Below are 19,352 nucleotides of genomic sequence, written 5' to 3' on the forward strand. Positions count from 1 at the left end.
TCCATTTAGGTTTTGCGTTGTTTCAGGAACTAAATATACAATATCGCGCAAGAGCCAATGAAACGTTAACGAGCCGATCCTTATACCGTCTTTCATGTCACAAGTTTAGGAGCTAGCTTGCTTCAACCGCTCGGCTTCCAGCTCCCGCTCGGCCTGCTGATAGTACTTGGCCGTGTCGACGCCATGCTTGTATTGCAGTTAGTAACATGATATATACCCGACGCTGATGGTTGTGTATGAAAGGTGATGGCTCTTCCATTGTACTTACCTGGTCATGGTTGACAAGGTTGAACCATGGAAGAACATGGATGAATAGCTCAGAGTATCTAGAGTTTCGAGCAGCAACGCCTTGCAGGTATGAAGAGACTTTAGATGTGCCATATAGGGATTCCCCTTTCTTGACTTTGTCCACCATCTCCTTCATATCCATATCAGCTTCCCTCGAATTCTCCGTGAAGCCATAGAAGCGGTCTGCACAAGAACGTTAGTACTACAAGGGCGTAGATCAAAACAACTGCTCCATGGTTGCACTGACTGCAGGATCTCTGATAGACCACGTGGAGACCTCCAATAAGGCCAATGGCTGTTGCTAGGCGCATCACAGGAGCGAACCCTCCCCTGCCGACGTGAGAAGGGCTCACTCTTTCCATAACCCAGAACGCAAGAGGAGACGCAGCGGCCATTCCGCCGCCCACTGCGTAGTCAGAGGGTCTTGCATATCCGAAAACTCGTCTCAAGTGCCTGGTTTAAAAAGTGAGTCAATTGCAATATGGCAACGTCAAGCTGGTCCATACGGGTCGGAGTCAATTAGCTACAAAAGCCAAAGTTAGCCGCAAGATCCGTAACTCCATTTCAGATAGAGAATAATCAACCCTACCGGGTAGTCTGTATTGGCCCGCTTTGGGGGAACAAGAATTGATTTGTGATCAGTCGCCATTGTGACCGGGCTGGGACAGTGGAGGATGAATTATAATGGACGTTTCTGGATTGGCTTCCGCTTCAATGGAGATGGAAGTCGGACGTGAGTTATGCCAAGCCCAAAGCCATACCGATTGAAGACTAGCAGCTATTCATAATTACAAAGCCTAAGTAATGCATAGTTGCAGTTATGCTGAAAAGGTTTTGTAACCCGTTGTCACGCTAACCCGACCGCCTACCCTACTTTGGTGATATGATACTAGTAGTACTGATCTTACCTTTCCTGGCAAATTGGCTGAGAACCTGGCACGCGTCTTGAGCGACGCGTAACGCTATCCGTTTACAGCTGTTCGAGATGGTCATTTGCGGACTTTCATCGAAGTATGCGTACTACTTGTTCAGTCAACAATAACCAGATTTTATGAGAAAATTGTCACTTTCACTATTTTACAAGTCATCAGGAGGTTCGTTGGATGATGGAGAAAGATGTGGGCTACTCAAACCCATCAATGGGCCATGATGATGCATTGTTCGATTATGATGCCGGCTTAGAGAGCACATTGCAAGATATAGCTGTGGATTCAAACAGAGGTGGACCCATTGCTGCACCTGTATTAGGCTTGGATGAAAAGGTCACAATCACTAAGCAGCGACGATCTACTGTCAAGCTGGATGAGGGCCGGTGAGACTGACAACAGGGGGAGCGCTCTGAATACAATGCTTATTGCTCATTAGATTACTGTCACAAGCCGGCATACCAAAACTGCGTTCTACGGCGAAGTCTAAACTGAAATTCAAAGGGAAAGGGCATGAGGTCTGCTGAAACCGATTCGTACTGTCGCTGAGGGACGACTGCGTAGCTAACTGTCTCTCAAAGTTTTCGGACGCCGCTCGACTATTAAATTTCTACCAACTATGGCTCGATGATTTGTTCCCTCGCGCGAAGTTCGCCGATGGATTGGCTATTATAGAAAAACTGGGTCATTCGAAACGATTACAGACGATGCGACGAGAATGGATAGACGAGGAAAAGCCGAGACTCCCCGCAACCGACTCTGAAGATGCGCAACAAACGGGGTCCCCGGGTCCATATGTCCATGACAATAGTATGTCTATCGGGCATCTAAATGAAGCCGACGCGATTGTGGGCCAAGGAGATAGCGTGGCACAGGGGCTTCCAGCACATGGCATTGGAGAGCCATCCTCACTTACGCTGGGAGACGTTCCTCAGCAGGGAGATTTGTTTGTGTCGGATGATGAGAGCGTCCCAAGGGAGATCATAGAAGGTACTCATGATAACGATGATGATGATGATGATGATGAGCTGGAAGCACTTCTACGAGAGCACGAGGATGGTATTATTGATAATAATAATCTGGCAGGACCAGATGCATGGGCTTGAGGCAATAAGCCTATGGGTAACCTGGGTTCCATAGACAACATTGATGTTTCGAGCAATACTACCACTTAGGGCACCAAGACATGTTTCGTACAGTGAACTAATTAATTCTATTTCAACATGGCGCAGACACGGTCTAGCCGGCCCCTTTTTTTCCTTTTTCGAAAAAAAAAACCCTTGCTCTTTCCCTCTACCTTGAGAGTCACCGTAAAATATAAGGTATAAACATTATCGAAAGTGCTGTGCTTCAGCAGATACCACCATAATGTGCTTTCTTCTGATTCTCTTCTCCTTTCCTTCCCCTTTCGTGTCTGCAATGGTTTATCAACTGGTCTAAGCATAATCTACAAGATTGGTAAGGCTCATGAAACATGCCATTGCGCGGGACTCATTGATGAAGTGCCAGTGTATCTCCAATTTTTCCCTGGCACTAGCTTTTCGTTCATGCTAATGCTGCCGGCTCAGTGAACACGGAGAATTGTCCACCACCGCCGGCCCAGTTTAACTTTTTCCCACGAACGGCAGTATTCTCGATGACAGTCGCTATTTCAATGTCATCCGGTGTACCCTGACCTGTTTGATAGGTGGCAGAGAATCCCCACGACCAAGGACGACCATCAACATCAATGACGAGTGAATGGTCTGAACCGGCTGCAACAGTATTTGCCTTGACTCCAGGAACAGCTTTAGGCTCTATCAAGATACGAGGCCGTCCCCGCTCGTCCTTAATGACCGCATCCTCAGGTAGACTGTCGATTTTCAGACCTGTTTGGTAGCCATCCAATCGTCCCCATACAAGGCATTCTCCATTATCAGCGATGGCAAGCGAGTGATGGGCGCCGCCGCAGATCTGTGTAACTGCTTTCCCAGATAGCGACTCTACTGCGGTGGGATGCACAATTGCAGCTTCATCGTCACCGGCACCAGCCCTGATACCCGTTTCGCCGAAACTGTTCAAACCCCATGCGTAGACCTCTCCGGACTGATGAACAGCGAAGGAGTGAAAAGCCCCACAGCCGATATGCACAATATTCTTCGGCAGGCCAAACTCGCGCGGCTGCAGGCCGTTCAATCTGTTTCGCTCAATGATACGACGGCCTAGTTGGTTTTGCTGGCCCGAACCCCATGAAAATACAGCACCTTTTTCGTTCAGTGCCAGGACATGATTATCGCCACAAGCCAGGTGTTTGATTTTCTTTAAAGACGGTATCAGACTAGGCGTAAGCTGGACTTTATTGGTGGCATCAAAACCTAAGATACCATCATTGCTCTAATTCGCCTCTTAGCCTAAGCAGTTCTTTATACGAGGGTATGCAAAGCTTGACTTACTCTGAATGTTCCCCAACCATAGACTTGACCATCATCCGTAAGGGCAAAACTTGAGCTGTCGCCAGCAGCAACTTCAACGAAGACGGTGTCTTTTGGGAAAACCTCTGACGGAATAGCAGTGGGAGTTGATTCGTGGGGATTTAAAGCAATGTCATCATCGGAGTCCGAGTCTGACTCATTGTCGGCTTTGTCGATATCTTTGTACCCACCGTCCCAAGTAGTATCTCTGCCAAGTGCTCCTTGGTCGTTGACGCCCCATGTAAGGATCTTGTTGTCATACGTAAGTGCAACGCAATGCATCCCACCAACAGCGACCTGCACGACACCGACACGGTCCGCTGGCAAGTTGGCATTCAACCGAGGCCGCTTCACGTCAACTGCATTCTTAGCAGATCCCAGGCCCAACTCGCCAGAGCTGCCTTCGCCGCACACATAGACATTTAGTCGAGTGGTTGGCGCATGGTTGATGATCACCTTCGGCTTCGGTTTAGTAACCCGGGGTTTAGCAACGCGGGCCTTTTTCACATCGCGAGCTGGAGCTTCATCGACAACTTCCGCCTTCCGCTTCGCACGTTTCGCAGGCTCAACTTCACGCTTCTTGCTTGCAAGGTTGTCATCCGTTCCACCACCCTTCTTGGGAGCCGTGGCAGATTTCGCGGTTTGTCTTTTGGTGGTCTTCTTGGGCTTCGCAGGGGCCTCTCGCTTGTCAGTTGGAGCTTTGCGAGCAGTACTGGTCGTGGCGGCTGTCTTCTTCGCTTTCGTCGTTGTTTTGGTGGATGCCTTCGTAGCTGCCTTCGTCGTAGTAGTTGTGGTTGCTGTGGTCTGTTTAACCTTTGCCGCCGCAGCTGATGCCGCAGCCGGCTTGGGTGCGCTTTTCTTGGGCGGCATAGTCGCTGTCAGATTAACAACTATGTCTTGGCTGATTGGCCGTTGCAGTGATACACCGGAAGCGTATCAGGGGCTTAGGGAGTTGGAAAAAGTAAAAGGCTCACCAGTGACCCAGGTAATGAGCTGTTGAAAACGAAAGAAGATGGAGGGAGGTGGGGAAGAGAAAAGCCACCGAAGAGGCGCTGGACGATTTGAAAAGAAAAAGGTACAAGAAAGGGTGGGGAATGCGCCCACGCGATAAGAGCTCTGGTGTTATTGTTGTTATTGTTGTTGTGTTTTAGCGATCTGATTTCAGAGCAACACTAAAGAACAATGGCACCCGACAAACAAAGAACACCGTTCTTTGAACACACACTCAGAAAAAAGATGCCTAGCAGTATTTATATATTTGGCTAGAAGAGTTTTCTTGGTCATTCACATCCCAGGGACGGTTCTTTGTTTTTCTTTCTTTGTTCTCCCCCCTTCTCCCCTAACCTTTATTGAATATACTAGCTTATCAAAATAAGCTATAGTACCGGCCTGGAAACTATGCCTGCATGAAGTTGGTTAATTCCGAGGACTCAACTTCCTCCATTGCTCAGGCATTCTTGACTACTAGTAGTAGGGACTGCTATCTCTTGCCAAGCTGCCATATGTAGCAGTAGACGGTCCTCCCAACTGTTCCTGTAAAACATCCATCGTGACTTCGCTGACAGCCACCTTTGGTTTTGGGGGATACATTTTTTGTTCTCAGCAACAATGGTGTGTTTTACGACTCGGCATTTGTAGTAGTAGTAGGGGACTCAGTAGGGGGCGCAACCCGAATTCTTCCACACATAATAACATTCTGACCCAAGGGCATCCATTTCACGTCCCTAGGATTCAGAGCAGCGTTTGGCTTGCCTTCTTGATCCCGCTTGGAATCTGGGCTCACACTTACTCCACCGGAGCCAAGATAGGTTGGAGCGACAGTAACAATGATAGTATCAATAAATTCGGTGTATTCGGGGTTCAAAAGCTCACTCAAAACGGTCCCGCCGCCTTCGATCATGACGCTTTTGATCCCCTCAGATGCCAACGCACGTAGTATGGCTTCCCAGCGCAGCCGCCAGTTCTGATTGTACTCCATGATACGGAGATAATCGCCCCCGTAGCCCTTCAGCATCATCAACTTTTGTGGGTCAATCCTGGCTCCTGGGGATACCACTACCCACGGCGCCTTGCCTTTCCCTTCTACTGCAGTCCTCAGCATTCGGCAGTCTGGATGTACAGGCCATCGTCCGGTGGGATCGACTATCACTGGCCGCGGTTGCCACATCCTTCCAAGGCCACCGAACCCACCTGCGCCTTCCAGCCTACAGTTGAGCCCGGGGTTGTCTGCAAGCACTGTTCCAACTCCGATGAGGATTGCGTCATGACGTGACCTGAGATAGTGGGTCATCAACTTAGCCTCTGGCCCGGACAGCACAGTTTGCATGCCTGGCAGGAGTGATATCTTAGAGTCCATCGACGATGCATAGGACAGGGTGACATGAGGGAACTGGCGGCGATCATTGTGCTTTGGGAGATAAGGCTCAAGAAAATCTAGAGGGAACCGAGGGAAGGAGAGCGTATCCGGGGGCAAAGATGCGTGTATGGCTGTATTCGAGAGTAACTTGTCGCCCGGAGTATTGCTGATACCATCAGCCGCTCGCATCCTTACAATGCCGTGACCCTTATGATATTCATAGCCTTCATGCGCCACAAGTTTAACGTCGGGGTTCTGTATCCTCCACTTCGCCGAGACATTGCGCACGTCCGTCACTGTACAGAATTTGCCCCCAGCTTCAACAAGCTTTTCAGGTTCTTCTTGGAACTTCGTGAAAATTGAGGAAGGTAGATACCCCTTGATTGCTTCCCTCCGCGCAAATTCCATTAATCCAGAATTTCGCTTCACTCGGTCAATATAATCAAGGTCATGTGAATGTACCCGACTGCTCCCTGGAGTTCTCGCTATTGTCACCGTCGAATATGCTCCTTCGAACTTGACAACTTTGATCTGGAAGTTGCAGATACCACCCTCCCGCACTCTCTTCTTACGGGGGCGTTTGCCCTCAGGAAGAGGACGAGTTTCTGACGTACGATGAGTGGGGCGTCGCAAACGACACATATAATAGTCCGTGGTGCAATGCCCTTCTTTGCTGGAATTAGATCTCTGTTTGACCCATACATTGTCGATAAACGGCCAATAAGTCTCAAATTCCTCCAAGCTAATCTCTATGGGATCCTTGCACTCGAACATCACTTGGCGTATCCTTGCAAGATTGGGGGGATTATTGATGAGATTGTGGTTTGTGGCCGAGCTTGAGTCCCTTGACCGGGACTCACAGCTGGGATCGTCGACATCTGCTTCTCTAGGGATATCGTCGCTCGCGGAGTTGTGGTCGCTTCCTATCTGCACGGGTCCTTGTATATCCAATCCCTCTGGTCTTGCAGACTCCGTCGCATTCCCAGAGATGTGGTCGGTTTCGAGAACCGCATCGTGGGGTATGAGGTCGGCGGGCGTTGTATTATTATCGTGGTTGCGGTTGTTCTCATTCTCGTAGAAAGCCACCATGCGTCCGTTCAATGGAGCTTCTTCCAGTCCATATTTTGCACGGTTCGGAGCATCATCGCACGATGAGCCCGACCCAGAGTCGGGCGATAATGATTTTGCACTCGTATCAGACGCGTCTGAGCGGTCATGTTCCATGTCGAACATCGGAGTTTTCTGGGGCTAGACCAAGGGCAGCTTGAGAGACACGTACGGTGTGGTCCAATATCGGGTCGAAAAGGCCCCGCAGCTAGCCTGCTCATATCATGGCTCAGAAACGATGCACTTGTCGGGCTGCTATGTGGAAATACGTGACGTCTGTTGTCTATTAGTGCGAGCCACTCACTTCTAGGCGCTCTTCCTTGACTAAAAGTGTTCAGGGTCAGATTAGGCCTTGTGCTGTCAATTCCCTCCGTCATCCAGCCGACGTTCTTGGCACCCTCTCTTGCGGAAAGCGCCCGCGTTTGCCGGAAACCAAGCGCCATTTATATAGTTATTCATTGGTACGCGTCGTAAATGTGCAGCTCTACAAACTATAGTTTAGGTATCGAATGAATGCTACAGAGTAACGATTACTTTGTGTTGTTATAGCATCTACCTCAGTCGCCGACAAATAATTGCATGTGGAATCTAACTCGAGTACAAGCCAATACTGAAGTCAAGAACGCGCTAAAGCCCAATGCAACCTCCTATTGGGCTGGCTTCTCAATAAGCGCCGATCTCTGCTCCAGCTCGCGCCAGCGTCTCATATACTTTCGGCGGCAGCTTGTATTTGACCATCCCCGAGAAAATCATTAAATCCTTGGCCATGACGAGCAACTCATCCGCCAGTCCCTGCCTAATCTCGTTCTCATATGTACCAGAGTTCAGCCGTTCCCTTTCGTGACCAATACATGTGATACACCACATGATCACATGGCCGACATTATGGGAAATTATTGGGGGGAAGGACGAGAAGGCTTGGGCAGCGCTCCTAATGTAGGGAACGGAGCCTCGGGCCCGCAATGGAAGAATGCTCAGATCATTAATAGCCTAGACGGAAACCGTTAGTTTGGTCGCTGCCTGTCAACCCGAGTAGAAAGATCAACTTACATCCAAAGCCGGCGTCCATTTTGCTGCCTCAACCTCCACCTTAGCTTCCATCATCCTAAGCAACAATCCACATGCATCGCGATTGACTTGCCGGATTCGTTGGTAATACATCGCATTTGCGTTATACAACCCAATCATATTCCTTGCCAGAATAACCGGATTATCCACGGTTGTTAAGCTGAGACTGCCGCCGGCCTCCAGTTCATGTTCATCGGTCCGAGGCCTCAAAGGCTGCAATTTCAGGGCGGGGCCACCCAATTCTACAGCAACGGCGTCAGATAGCGCTCGATTGATGATATCAATGACGCGGTCGTAGTCCTCGGCAAGATGATACAACAGGACCGCGTCCGTTATAAGGCCCTTGTCATCGGCGATAGCTGCTGCTTGCAGAGTGATCGTCTTGAGGAACTCATCTTGATCGACCAGTTTGATCAAGCTAATACGTTGTTCAATCAGTCCCTTGATTCTGCTTCCATCTGACCTGATGTCGCCCAGCAATTTAGCAAAGTCCCTGGTCTCGAGGATAAATTCCCGTAATGCTTCGTGGCATACAGAAGCTTGGGATTTACCCAGAGCTCCGGGCAGGTCGGCGTTAAGGCATAACAGCGTAAAGTAATCAATGGCCGCTTCCACATATCCGGTCCGGAATTCTCTCGTGTATTGCGTGATTAGGTAGCCGAAGTTAATCTGTGGGTATTGCTTCACAGTAAAGGACACTGTGGCTGTTAGTCTTGCCTATAGCATTCATCACGGCATATCGGGTTTCCACTCACATATCTCTTCACCTGACGTGTAAAAGTCTGAGACGCGCAACACACCATAATATGCCAAGGCAATGGCAAAGTGCACAGCTGTGATTGGAGCATAAGAACCAAGGTATGAAACAGCTTGCTCAAACATTCCTCCCAAGATTTGCAGGAAGAAAAAGGTTCCATAGCCTCCGGGCCCCTCTTGGCCTTTTCCAAATACTCGCTGACCAATCTCCGTGATATCAGTTTGAATGTCTTCGAGTCCAAAGACGTCGCCGGCAATCTCCTCCGCTCTATCATCTTCCCTAGCCATACTGAACTGTAACCACATCCAGTCTTCAACACTTTGATTTATACCGTCTAAGCGCCTGCGGCCAAGTTCACAGCGTCCGATGATTTTGTAGCAAGCCATACGGTAAGGATCAACTGTGTTATCAGGCGCATTGCGAGATCGTTGTTGATATTCGCCGTTGATCTTTTGTTGCAGATCTCTAGGCAGCCGTCGATTCTGCGCATATGTAGTCATATATGTCACAAATTTGTGATCTAGAGACCTAAAACCGGGATCCTGGCTCACGTATTCTGCAGCTTCGGTAACGAAACCACAGCGAAGGAGGTAGAAAATGAGAATCCAGCAATAATCCTGGCCAACCATCTGCAACTCCGTACCATCAGGAGCAAGGTCTTTCCGTGCCGCTCTGAGCCGAATATAGGCACGAATCTTATTGGTCACAGTTGGTATGCCACCGAGTTGGGCCTCCCGAGGGTTTTTGGTAATCACACTTTCAACCTCGTCGTAAAAGAGCTTTTCCAGGAAAGACCTAGAGCCCTCAACAATCCGTTTTCTCAGACTTACTGCTCTGCGCGAATTTGGGCTCTCATCCAAGTAATCTTGGGCAAACTGACGTTCCACGAGAGCCGAGGGATCATTCATGGTGGTAGCATCTGGAGACTCCCCAACAATGCTTATCAAAGCTCTATAAGCATCGTACAATTGTCGAGGTACCTGGTAGAGTCAGTCAACCGCGTACGGGGCTTTGTTTGAGAAACTTACATCGCCGCCAGCATGCCCTTCAACATCGGAGAACTCATGAAGGATCGGAAATGCTCTAGTATGTAGCCTAGCAGAATTAAGTTGCCGAACCTTGTCTGCATAGTAGCCCATTTTCTCTCGTAAGAAGCGAAGATCAGAGTGACCCCCCGCACCCTCATTGCGCTCCGTAGAATCTTCGAAGAGTCGGAGGCTTGCCGTCCCTGTTCCTGGGGTCCCGATGACGGACTTTTCTAAAGCGGAGCGTCCGAATACACTTCGCCGACCTGAAGGCGTAGGGCCGTTTGTGGATGCAGGGCCGAACTGTTTAGGTCGCCGCATCGTGCGTCCAAAGCTACCTCTTATATCGCCAGCGCCATCGTCTTTTTGCGCTAGCCCGAAGTGCTGGAATATCTTCCGGCGCTGTTCCTCCCAGTCCATGTCAACCTTCTCTTCCAAGAATGAGTCAAAATCTTTCTGGGTCCGAGCAAGACTCTCATTGATCATCACTTGACGACCACGCTGTTGTATGTTTTTTAAGAATTTTTGGTTGTCTGGGTCAAAAGTGTCTTGTTCTCTCAGTGGTGTCGACACCGATGCCTGAGGGTCCAAAGCCTTCAGGTCCCGCAAGGCGTGGCCAGGAGATACACCTGAAGCCGCGAGCAGATAATGGCTGGTTTAATAGAATATCAGGCGACAAGATCTGAAGCAGAAGGAGGTTAACTTACGCTTTGCTGTGTGGTACTTGAGGTTGAAATTCCTTTGAGCCAACAGCACCAAGTTCCCGAGCTTTTCTGCGAATGTCGTCAAGACCCAATTGAAGACTTGGCAGCTCCTCGAAATTGCCGTTTTGAGCAATTGCAGAGATTGGTCTCTTTTTTCCGCGTTCTAGTAAACTGTTGAAAAAAGCCGGCTGGGTCGTCTGGCTGGACGATGGCGCTGCATTGGCTCGTGCCTGATCTTGTGCAAAGACCGAGCTCGAAGTAGGCTGCTGTTGCACTTGCGACGGCTTTGCGAAACTTGTTCCACCTGTAAGGCCCGGCGTTCCAGATTGATTCCCAAAGAGACTCGATGATTGCGTAGCAGCTCCTAGGCCACCCCCTCCAAAGAGGGAGCCGGTGTTCGTCGAGGCCATTAGAGGATATGGGGGCTAATGCTGTCTGTGTTTATCCAGCAGTCACGGAACGTCCACTGTAATTGCTATCCAAATAGACATTGTAAGCATGATTTTGTTTAAAGCAAGTTTGGGAAATTGCAGCTCACTGTCAATAAAGTAAGAAGAGATGAATATGACAGCTTTTTTGAGATCGACCCTGATACTGTCTTCGCTCGGTTTGCGATTCGACAAGTCGGTTGATAAACTGTTTTGGCGTGCAGTCCCAGATTCCGTAGGTATGTCGGACTTACTTTTTTGCCGAGCTTTGTCGGGCTTACCGGAGATCAGTGATTGACCGCTTTCCCTCACTTCAATTCGCTATTCACTTTCCAACTCTGGGTAGTCGCTATCAAGTATTGGCGCGTGTTTGGCCCAGCACATTAATTAGCATAACCAATTCCATCCCAGGGGAAGGCTTGACGTGCCGCTACACAATGCCGGTATTTCAGGCCAAGACGTTTCGACGCGCAACAACAGCATCGTCTACTCTCGGAGAACGAATCGGCGCGGCCTACCGGGCTCATCTAACTAAACGCCCATTCCTACTCTTCGGCCTTCCTTTCATTATGATAATAGTTTCCGGGTCTTTTGCTTTAACACCCGCTGCCGCTCTGAGGTACGAGCGGTACGATCGCAAAGTTAAACAATTGAGTCAAGAGGAAGCGATCAATCTAGGCCTCAAAGGGCCTGATGGCGATGAGGGCATCAAGCGAAATCCACGGCGACGAGTTATTGGTGACGAAAGAGAGGAATACTATGTCAGTATACCCGCCTATCGGTCAAGCAAGATCTGCGTAATCTAGTTGGGATGTGGGATAGCAGCTAACCTGGTACCATTGCTACAGCGGCTTATGGCCAAAGATCTTGATGATTGGGAGCAAAAAAGAGTACAACGCTTCAAAGGCGAGCCTGATGGAAAACTCTGAGATGCGCCACGTTTGCTTCCAAATTGACCTTGAGCCGATGTGAATCACTCTTTGGCGATAGCCACATAAATGCGACCTCCTTTTCCCTTTAAACCCCCTTAAAAAGCCCGATGTAGCTCAGTCTTACCTATGGTCGCACATTGGTATGTAATGATTATGATTGGCGCGCGTTTGCAATGTGAAGTTGTTGAACGTCACTGATATTGAACCCTTTTTATAGAGTCGACAAGTACCTTCCAAGGGCCAGACTATGGAGGTTCTATATCATGCTGCCTTCTTGGTGCTATCTGCAGTTTCGCCTCGTCGCAGCAGACGCTGATACGACTTCATGTATGTTAGTAAGTATGTTAGTCTTAGTGGTACACCACAAGCACCTACTTGTTTTCTACTAATGCCTCACTTGTCCCGTACCAAACGAAGCATGTCCAGCCAGCAACTATTCATAATTGACAAGAAGCGATTCCTTAAATTCCATACCTCCCAGGATGTATGTGCGAGAAAGACCCGAGCTGAACCGCTGGCTTATCCTCCTAAATGTTGGGTCAAAATCGTGCACAGCACCAAGGTCACCATAGTCGCGCATGAACTACACCCTACTCTTTCTAATGATACGCAAGCCCACCTACAAAGTCATGCGTCTCCCAGCTTAGGCAGCCTTAGGCAGCTAGTAGTAACCTTGGGTACATGGCCCCAGCTATGTACTATGTATTTCGTCCATTCTGCGACGGAGAGTAGCAGCTAGAGCCAAGTCAGCTGGCTGCTTTATCAAGGCTTTGTTGCCACCTGTTAGTGTGTAGTCGCGCTATGCCTACGAATTTGACACGACTTATGTCGTGGGCGTTTACGCGGATTTGGGGGAGGAAACTAGATCCCTTCCATCATCAAAGAAATGTGTAGAGTAAGGGGGGGGGGGAGATTGAATTAAACAAGAAGGGAGGCACTTTAGCAGATTAAAGCATCTGTTTGTCACCAATATGGGTGCTCTTCCACATCTCTACACATTTATTCTTGTGTGCTTCATTTCTGAATTAAATCGTTGTAGTAGTACTACTCATGATGAAGTCTCGCCTTCCTGTTGCGCCCTTCGGATGGCTTTAGGGAGGGGGAATGAGTGCTGGGGTTATGATGGACTCGCCACACCCTTCCCGGTTCCTGGTGGCTCTGAGCGATCCAGACCGGCCGCTGCTGCGTGGGTAACGAGTGGCTCTGCACACTTTGCCGCTTCCCGAGCCTCTGCCACCAACCCATAACGTCATATCCAGAGAACGACTTCGTTCCCTCCGGTTTTCTCACCAGCCCATTCGCTCTTCCACGCAGCCTTCTCGGTTGTTGGCCCCCGACTCCCCTACGTGCTTGAAATGATGGCTGTGGATCAGTGATATCAGTCATATCCCTGTGTCCCCCACTTTCCTCCCCTCAAGTCCTCCATTGGTTTAGAATTCTGCTCTGCTGGAAGTACGAGTTTTGGGCCCCTTCAGTGAGACGTGGGATCCTGCAACTGCGGCTTTGGTCAGGAGAGCACGACCTCCTCATGCCTTTCATCGGTCACTTAGGTTTCTCATCACTGAGTGCTTTTACCCGCGAATCCATTACATTCCTTCAGTAGGACACCACTATATTCCATCTGAACCTTCTGAGATTTTGCATTTCACCAGGCCGATTACGCAGTGTGGCCACCATCGCCTCCAGCTATCTGTGTATTTGCCCCTCCGCATTTACCCGTTCAGTCCCTCTTCTCAGCCCGACCCCTCGAAGACAGGTTGAAGACGGGTTCATTCAGAAGCCTACGTTCTCATTCAGGCTTAGTATCTACGCCTTCGATGAGTAGCCACTGGATTTCTGTTGACATACTGAGACAGACCAGTGTGTATACTTTATGGAAAAGCAGTGTTTTCTCCCCGCCAGTTGTCGGAGAAATTAAACTCGCTCACGGTTTCTGAGATTGTTCTTCACATTCGGAGATTATATCCATCGCGCTATGGCAATGACTGTTTGAATGTTGACGTGTCATTTAACAAGCCGGCAAGCAGAAGGAAGGCACTGATATTTCCTTGAGAGTTTGAAAGTCATGTCGGCCATGACAGGTACAAGATCACCTACGTCCCCTTGGCCCCCGGAGTGTCAAAACCTGCAGCTCGAGGGTTCCTCTACTCCATCGGCCCTTTTTACATTGCGTGAATCTCAAATGTCCCCGCTAGGACATGGTATCAACCCTCACAACTCGGTATCAGAACGCTCGGGTCCCAATTACTTCTCTATTAGCGTGGAAAGCCCTGGTAATCCAAGGAGAAGCCGGGATGCGATATCATACACTCAGCCCCCGGTTTCTAGTCCCAAAGCACAGCTCTTATCCAAAAACAAAGCTTTTGAGGATTATGTGGGCCTGCCGAAGACCGGGGTAGTGGCCGATGACGAACACAGAGAATCACCGGTATTTCGGCTTTCCTGGAATCCTAGCCTACAGAGACGGAGTCCGATACCTTCCCGACAGGATGCATCTCCTTTGAGGCAGACGTCTACTCACGGGCATGGCGTTTCGGTTGAGCGCTGCGCAGAGCTTCTCGGGTCCTCTCATAGGGACATCATGCTGCTGGATGTAAGGCCTTACGCGCATTTCGCGAAGGGGTCTATTAGAGGATCATTGAACCTTTGCATTCCGACAACCCTTCTCAAGCGACCATCCTTCGACACGCAAAAATTAACAAATACGTTCACGAATGAAGCTGACAAAGAGAGCTTTGCTGGGTGGAGGAGATGTCGTTACATAATAGTCTATGATGCTGCCACATCTGACATGAAAGACGCCAGTTCGCTGATGAATGTTCTTAAAAAGTTTACTGCAGAAGGGTGGAGCGGTGAGGGATTAATACTTCTTGGGGGCTTCAAAGCTTTTTCATCTCGCTTTCCCAGTCTCATTCAAGGACAGCAAGTTCCAGTATCCGACTCACCCGCGGGAAGACCATCTCGAATGCATATTGATCTTCCAAGTGTCGCCCCTGTTGCAGGCGGCTGTGCTCTCCCCGAGTCCTCCCATGCCGCGATCCCTTTCTTCGGGAACATACGACAACACATGGATCTCATCGGCGGTGTCGGTCAGATCCCACTTCAAGTACCTCACAGTTTTTCAGAGTCCAAGAAACGCTTACTCCCTCCTTGGCTGCGCGAAGTGTCAGAGTCCTCAGATAAAGGCCGCAAAGTTTCAGAAAAATTTCTGGGTCTGGAGAAAAAGGAGCTGGAACGTATGAAGAAGGCATTGTCTTACGAGAAGTCTACCGATGCCGCTACAATGAATGACTCTTCGGAAAACTTTCGCGTGGCGGGAATTGAAAAAGGCACAAAGAATAGATACAACGACATTTACCCATTCGATCATTCCAGGGTGAGGTTGCAAAATGTGTCACCCGGAGGCTGCGACTATGTGAACGCAAATCACATGAAGGCAGCTTATAGTGGTAAACATTACATAGCTACCCAAGCACCCGTACCTGATACGTTCAATGTAAGTATATGCCTTTCGTGGAATAACGCACATATTTACGTGTCGAATGCTCATTCGTCTCACAGGACTTTTGGCGCGTTGTTTGGGAACAGGATGTCCGCCTGGTGGTTTCTTTGACTGCCGAAGTTGAACGGGGACATGTCAAATGCCACCCTTACTGGGAATCTGGCAATTATGGGCCTTGTCAGGTTAACAACTTTTCTCAGAAATTCATCTATTTGGATGCGCAAGATCCGCAGCCAACTGATATGGAGCTTGACAAGCCGGAAGATTCTGGCAGTCCCTATATCATTGTCAGGCATTTCGGCTTGTCGCACTCATCATTTCCATTCCAACCCTTGCGCGAAGTAACGCAGCTACAATATCCCCATTGGCCTGATTTTGGGACCACATCTCAACCAGCACACCTTCTTAAACTTATCGAGCAGTGTGATAAAGTAACAGCAGCAACAACTGGATCACATCCTGGTTCTTGCGATGGACGCGCAAACTCAAGGCCGGTATTGGTGCATTGCAGCGCAGGATGTGGCCGTACTGGGACATTCTGCACAGTGGATAGCGTGCTGGACATGTTGAAGCGACAACGCAGTGCAGCGCATGCCTCGGGTGGAAATATGAACCAATGGTCCCATACCGACAATGTGGATCTCATCGAAAGAACGGTAGACGACTTTCGAACGCAGAGGCCAAGCATGGTGCAAAATTTGAGCCAGTTTGTTCTGTGTTATGAGAGCGTCTTGGAATGGACACTTGCGCAGATGGGGAAAGAGCAAGATATAGGAGGTTGCTGAGGGGTCTTTCATTACGGTTAGACGTTTAGACACTGGGGATGGTCGTGATAGTAGACGGCTTGGATATATTTCTCGTTATGTCATATGCGTACAGGGTTTAGCAATGAAGTTTTGGCCCTCTGTACATCCCTCATTTCCCCGTCTTCTTCGAATGATCAGGCACATATCAGCATAGCGAAGACACTGAATATTTCCTATCACCGGTTACAATCTTCCAACTTTCCTGCTTTTAAATAAGCCCTGTAGATCACTTTGCCCGAGAGACTGTGTATAATATATCGGTCGGTCAAAGCGGGTGGATCCGGACAACATAGCGGGTGTGCTCTTCACTAGTACATTAAGTGTCTAGAATACTTCCTTACATTTAGCAAATACTATCCTGCCATTTCAGAGCCGCATCATATTCAAGGTCTCTAGTTAAACCGCAGCAAGGTAATTGATTGTAGAAGCCAGAAGGTTGAATGCAAAGTTATGAGAGTCTCGACAGGCAGGCAACAACAGGTAACGACGGCAGCGGCGGCGGCTGCCTGAGATTCTGCTCATATAAGGAAAGCGAGCAACCCCCAAAGCAAATACTAAGCAAAGCTCGTCCCTGACTATCCACAATACTTTCCGGTTCTATTTTGGAGCTAGAACGTAAGACATTACTACGCACCAGGTTGTACAATCTCATTTCAACCCTCTTGAGTGAAGTACTTGGGCGACCTTTCCGAATCCTCATTTGACATTCAGCCTCAAAGAATTAGTCTGAATCTAGTGTCATGATCCTAAACCTCCCACCTGAAATTATTCAACTGGTTCTTCAGAACTGCAACACACCTGCTTTCTTAGAGGCAGCTTTCTCCTGTCGCATTATTCATGAGATCGCTTCCACTTGCCGAGAGGTTCTTCTGCATCACCTACGGCGAACACCGGGCATTGTCAATCGAGACCTACGCTCCCTCAGCTCAAAACAACTCTTTCGCTTGTTGACAAAGAATGCCTTCCAGCAATTATATGGTGCGCAATATCATGCAGATCGTGTAATTTATGACTTTGGGAACGATGTTCTCGATGTCAAAGCATCCACCTTTTCAAGTTTCGATCACCAAACCCTTGCTCTTGTCGCGCGCGGCCGGGAGAAGGTCTATCTTTCTCGCATTGAACATGGCCAGCTCCGACCCCTCAGAGAGATCAATCTCCCTTGTGACCGCCCTGGGATATGCGAAGTCCTCCAGACGGCGTTTGATGGAGATGGCGGGCTCTACGTCCTTCAGCGGTTCGTGCCTGCCATGGACGTGACTGATACAAACGCAAATCACCCATTTATCAAGCAAGCAATGCAGTCTAACATTAACGGAATGAACTACCTCTCATGTCACTCCCTTGACTCGCCTGGCGAGCCCGTTCGAGTGTGTGCTTTCCCAGATCATGCAAATTACAAGCCTCTGGCACTTGCAGCTATGCCAGGCGGCAGCTTTGCTATTTCGTGGCAGCACAATTACGATTGTAGCGAGAATGAAGTCGTGTTATACACGGCTTCAACTAATCCGCATAGCAGTGCAAAGTCGGGTGTCATCGGTTCGTTTTTCTCTTTCTCAATTAACATGAAACTTTCGCCAGACCTGCCTGATTATGCTGACGCAACCTCAGATATTAGTTACGATTCTTGCGTCCTTCTGGAAAGGACGAGAGAGCAGAATGAAGGAGATAGGTTCGCCCAATCTAGAAACACTCGGAACTGTCTTGTCGGAAAAGGGCCCGTGGTGGGACTTGCGTTCAATGACAGATCTAGTCAATTGCTATATCGGTACCGTGCACAAGCCTTGTACGGTTCATTCCAGAAGATCGATCTCTTGCCTTTTCCAACTCAGTCTGTACTGTATGAAAACTCATGCCCCGTGCAATTTTCAGATTATTTGACGCTGTTGTTCGGCATTGGAATACCATTTTTTGGTACACATGAAACCCGGGTGCAGAATGGTCTCTCAAGATGCCACTGGAAATACCTTTCTTTTGGAATAGCCACACATCGTGAAGAGGACTGGACTGTCGCGTGCCTCCTGACCTCTGAGGCTGTTTGTCGAGCCAGTAACTGCGAGCATGAATTACATCTTGAGCGCGGACGGCGGTTACCGGACTGGACGATCGTGGCTCGTCTTCGTGGCTTTGAGAACTCGAATACCTCACTTGGTTGCATAGTTGCAGCTTCCAGGTTGGGAACTCGCATAGCTGTTGCGAACTGGAAAACAATTTATATCTGGGCGCTGGAGCCAGGCGCGTTGATTGAACATAATGCAACCGGATTTTACCCGGTCTCATCTTGGCCACCAGGCTCTGAGGCGATTGATTTGCAGCCTATAGCCCTCTCACTTGATGCTGTATGCTTTCAGCTACGCTTTGGTTTAGGTGAAAATGACCTGGTAGCCATTACAGACAGAGGTCTGGTATACTGTGATCTCGACCCGTCCGGGGGTAGTCACAGAACAATCTATCAATTGGGCATGGAAAGTGCACCGGGTTCTTAAGAGCTTCTGGGCAAAGTTTATATTCAAGTGATCAGAAGTTGCAGAATTTTTTTTGCTAACACTCCTTCTAAATCATCGGTCACTGATTGCATATTTGATCGTGACAATTAGAGATTGGGATTAACAGTAAGCAGTACATCAACTGCGAAGTACAAAGATGGGACGATAATTTGAGTAAACATGTTCCATCCCCTAGTCTGAACTAATTAATTATAACACGGATCCATTGCACTTTATCATAATATAGACATGAAGCTCCGATTCCGGTGAGAGTGGGCGCATGCTACAAGTTACCATGTCAAGACATCATCTGGCCTACCTCTTCTGATCCTCCATTCTGGGAGGCGAATAATACCAGTGCTAATTCCCGTTTTCAAAGGGAGATGTATGGTAACACCACATCATCTATTTGCGCATAGCTGATGCCGGACACGCTCGCACGTTTCAGCATGGTTATTTTTTCCCTTTCATGCCAGAGCCCACCGAGCATCTGGCGAAACTGGAATATGAATGTGGC

General features: G+C 48.9%; 8 protein-coding genes across 8 annotated transcripts; 4 read left to right on the forward strand and 4 right to left on the reverse strand.

Moving 5' to 3' along the window:
- Positions 1 to 105: 105 nt before the first annotated feature.
- Positions 106 to 937, reverse strand: AtWU_00572 (putative NADH-ubiquinone oxidoreductase 21 kDa subunit; the record flags this gene model as incomplete). The annotated part of the gene is made up of 5 exons (XM_035495687.1): positions 106 to 186; positions 269 to 471; positions 536 to 741; positions 795 to 811; positions 878 to 937. 5 exons carry the CDS (start codon positions 935 to 937, stop codon positions 106 to 108), a joined length of 567 nt encoding a protein of 188 aa, XP_035351580.1.
- Positions 938 to 1,391: 454 nt separating this feature from the next.
- AtWU_00573 (Chromosome segregation in meiosis protein 3) lies at positions 1,392 to 2,320 on the forward strand (the record flags this gene model as incomplete). Its single annotated transcript, XM_035495688.1, has 3 exons — positions 1,392 to 1,600; positions 1,654 to 1,732; positions 1,796 to 2,320. 3 exons carry the CDS (start codon positions 1,392 to 1,394, stop codon positions 2,318 to 2,320), a joined length of 813 nt encoding a protein of 270 aa, XP_035351581.1.
- Positions 2,321 to 2,759: 439 nt separating this feature from the next.
- On the reverse strand, positions 2,760 to 4,534 carry AtWU_00574 (Ran exchange factor Prp20/Pim1; the record flags this gene model as incomplete). Its single annotated transcript, XM_035495689.1, has 2 exons — positions 2,760 to 3,587; positions 3,647 to 4,534. 2 exons carry the CDS (start codon positions 4,532 to 4,534, stop codon positions 2,760 to 2,762), a joined length of 1,716 nt encoding a protein of 571 aa, XP_035351582.1.
- A 748-nt stretch (positions 4,535 to 5,282) lies between these two features.
- AtWU_00575 (RibD family protein) lies at positions 5,283 to 7,253 on the reverse strand (the record flags this gene model as incomplete). The annotated part of the gene is made up of 1 exon (XM_035495690.1): positions 5,283 to 7,253. The coding sequence occupies one exon, from the start codon at positions 7,251 to 7,253 to the stop codon at positions 5,283 to 5,285; it is 1,971 nt and encodes a 656-aa protein (XP_035351583.1).
- Positions 7,254 to 7,790: 537 nt separating this feature from the next.
- Positions 7,791 to 11,091, reverse strand: nic96 (linker nucleoporin NIC96; the record flags this gene model as incomplete). The annotated part of the gene is made up of 5 exons (XM_035495691.1): positions 7,791 to 8,117; positions 8,178 to 8,893; positions 8,951 to 9,932; positions 9,981 to 10,629; positions 10,685 to 11,091. The coding sequence occupies 5 exons, from the start codon at positions 11,089 to 11,091 to the stop codon at positions 7,791 to 7,793; spliced, it is 3,081 nt and encodes a 1,026-aa protein (XP_035351584.1).
- A 455-nt stretch (positions 11,092 to 11,546) lies between these two features.
- Positions 11,547 to 12,038, forward strand: AtWU_00577 (cytochrome c oxidase assembly protein COX16; the record flags this gene model as incomplete). The annotated part of the gene is made up of 2 exons (XM_035495692.1): positions 11,547 to 11,906; positions 11,958 to 12,038. The coding sequence occupies 2 exons, from the start codon at positions 11,547 to 11,549 to the stop codon at positions 12,036 to 12,038; spliced, it is 441 nt and encodes a 146-aa protein (XP_035351585.1).
- Positions 12,039 to 14,223: 2,185 nt separating this feature from the next.
- On the forward strand, positions 14,224 to 16,328 carry ptpA (putative protein tyrosine phosphatase (Pyp1); the record flags this gene model as incomplete). The annotated part of the gene is made up of 2 exons (XM_035495693.1): positions 14,224 to 15,537; positions 15,603 to 16,328. The coding sequence occupies 2 exons, from the start codon at positions 14,224 to 14,226 to the stop codon at positions 16,326 to 16,328; spliced, it is 2,040 nt and encodes a 679-aa protein (XP_035351586.1).
- Positions 16,329 to 17,089: 761 nt separating this feature from the next.
- On the forward strand, positions 17,090 to 18,835 carry AtWU_00579 (F-box domain protein; the record flags this gene model as incomplete). Its single annotated transcript, XM_035495694.1, has 2 exons — positions 17,090 to 17,888; positions 17,961 to 18,835. 2 exons carry the CDS (start codon positions 17,090 to 17,092, stop codon positions 18,833 to 18,835), a joined length of 1,674 nt encoding a protein of 557 aa, XP_035351587.1.
- Between the last annotated feature and the right edge of the window lie 517 nt (positions 18,836 to 19,352).

Source organism: Aspergillus tubingensis (genome assembly GCF_013340325.1).
Source record: "Aspergillus tubingensis WU-2223L DNA, scaffold_2, whole genome shotgun sequence".
In the NCBI taxonomy this organism is placed as follows: Eukaryota; Fungi; Ascomycota; class Eurotiomycetes; order Eurotiales; family Aspergillaceae; genus Aspergillus; species Aspergillus tubingensis.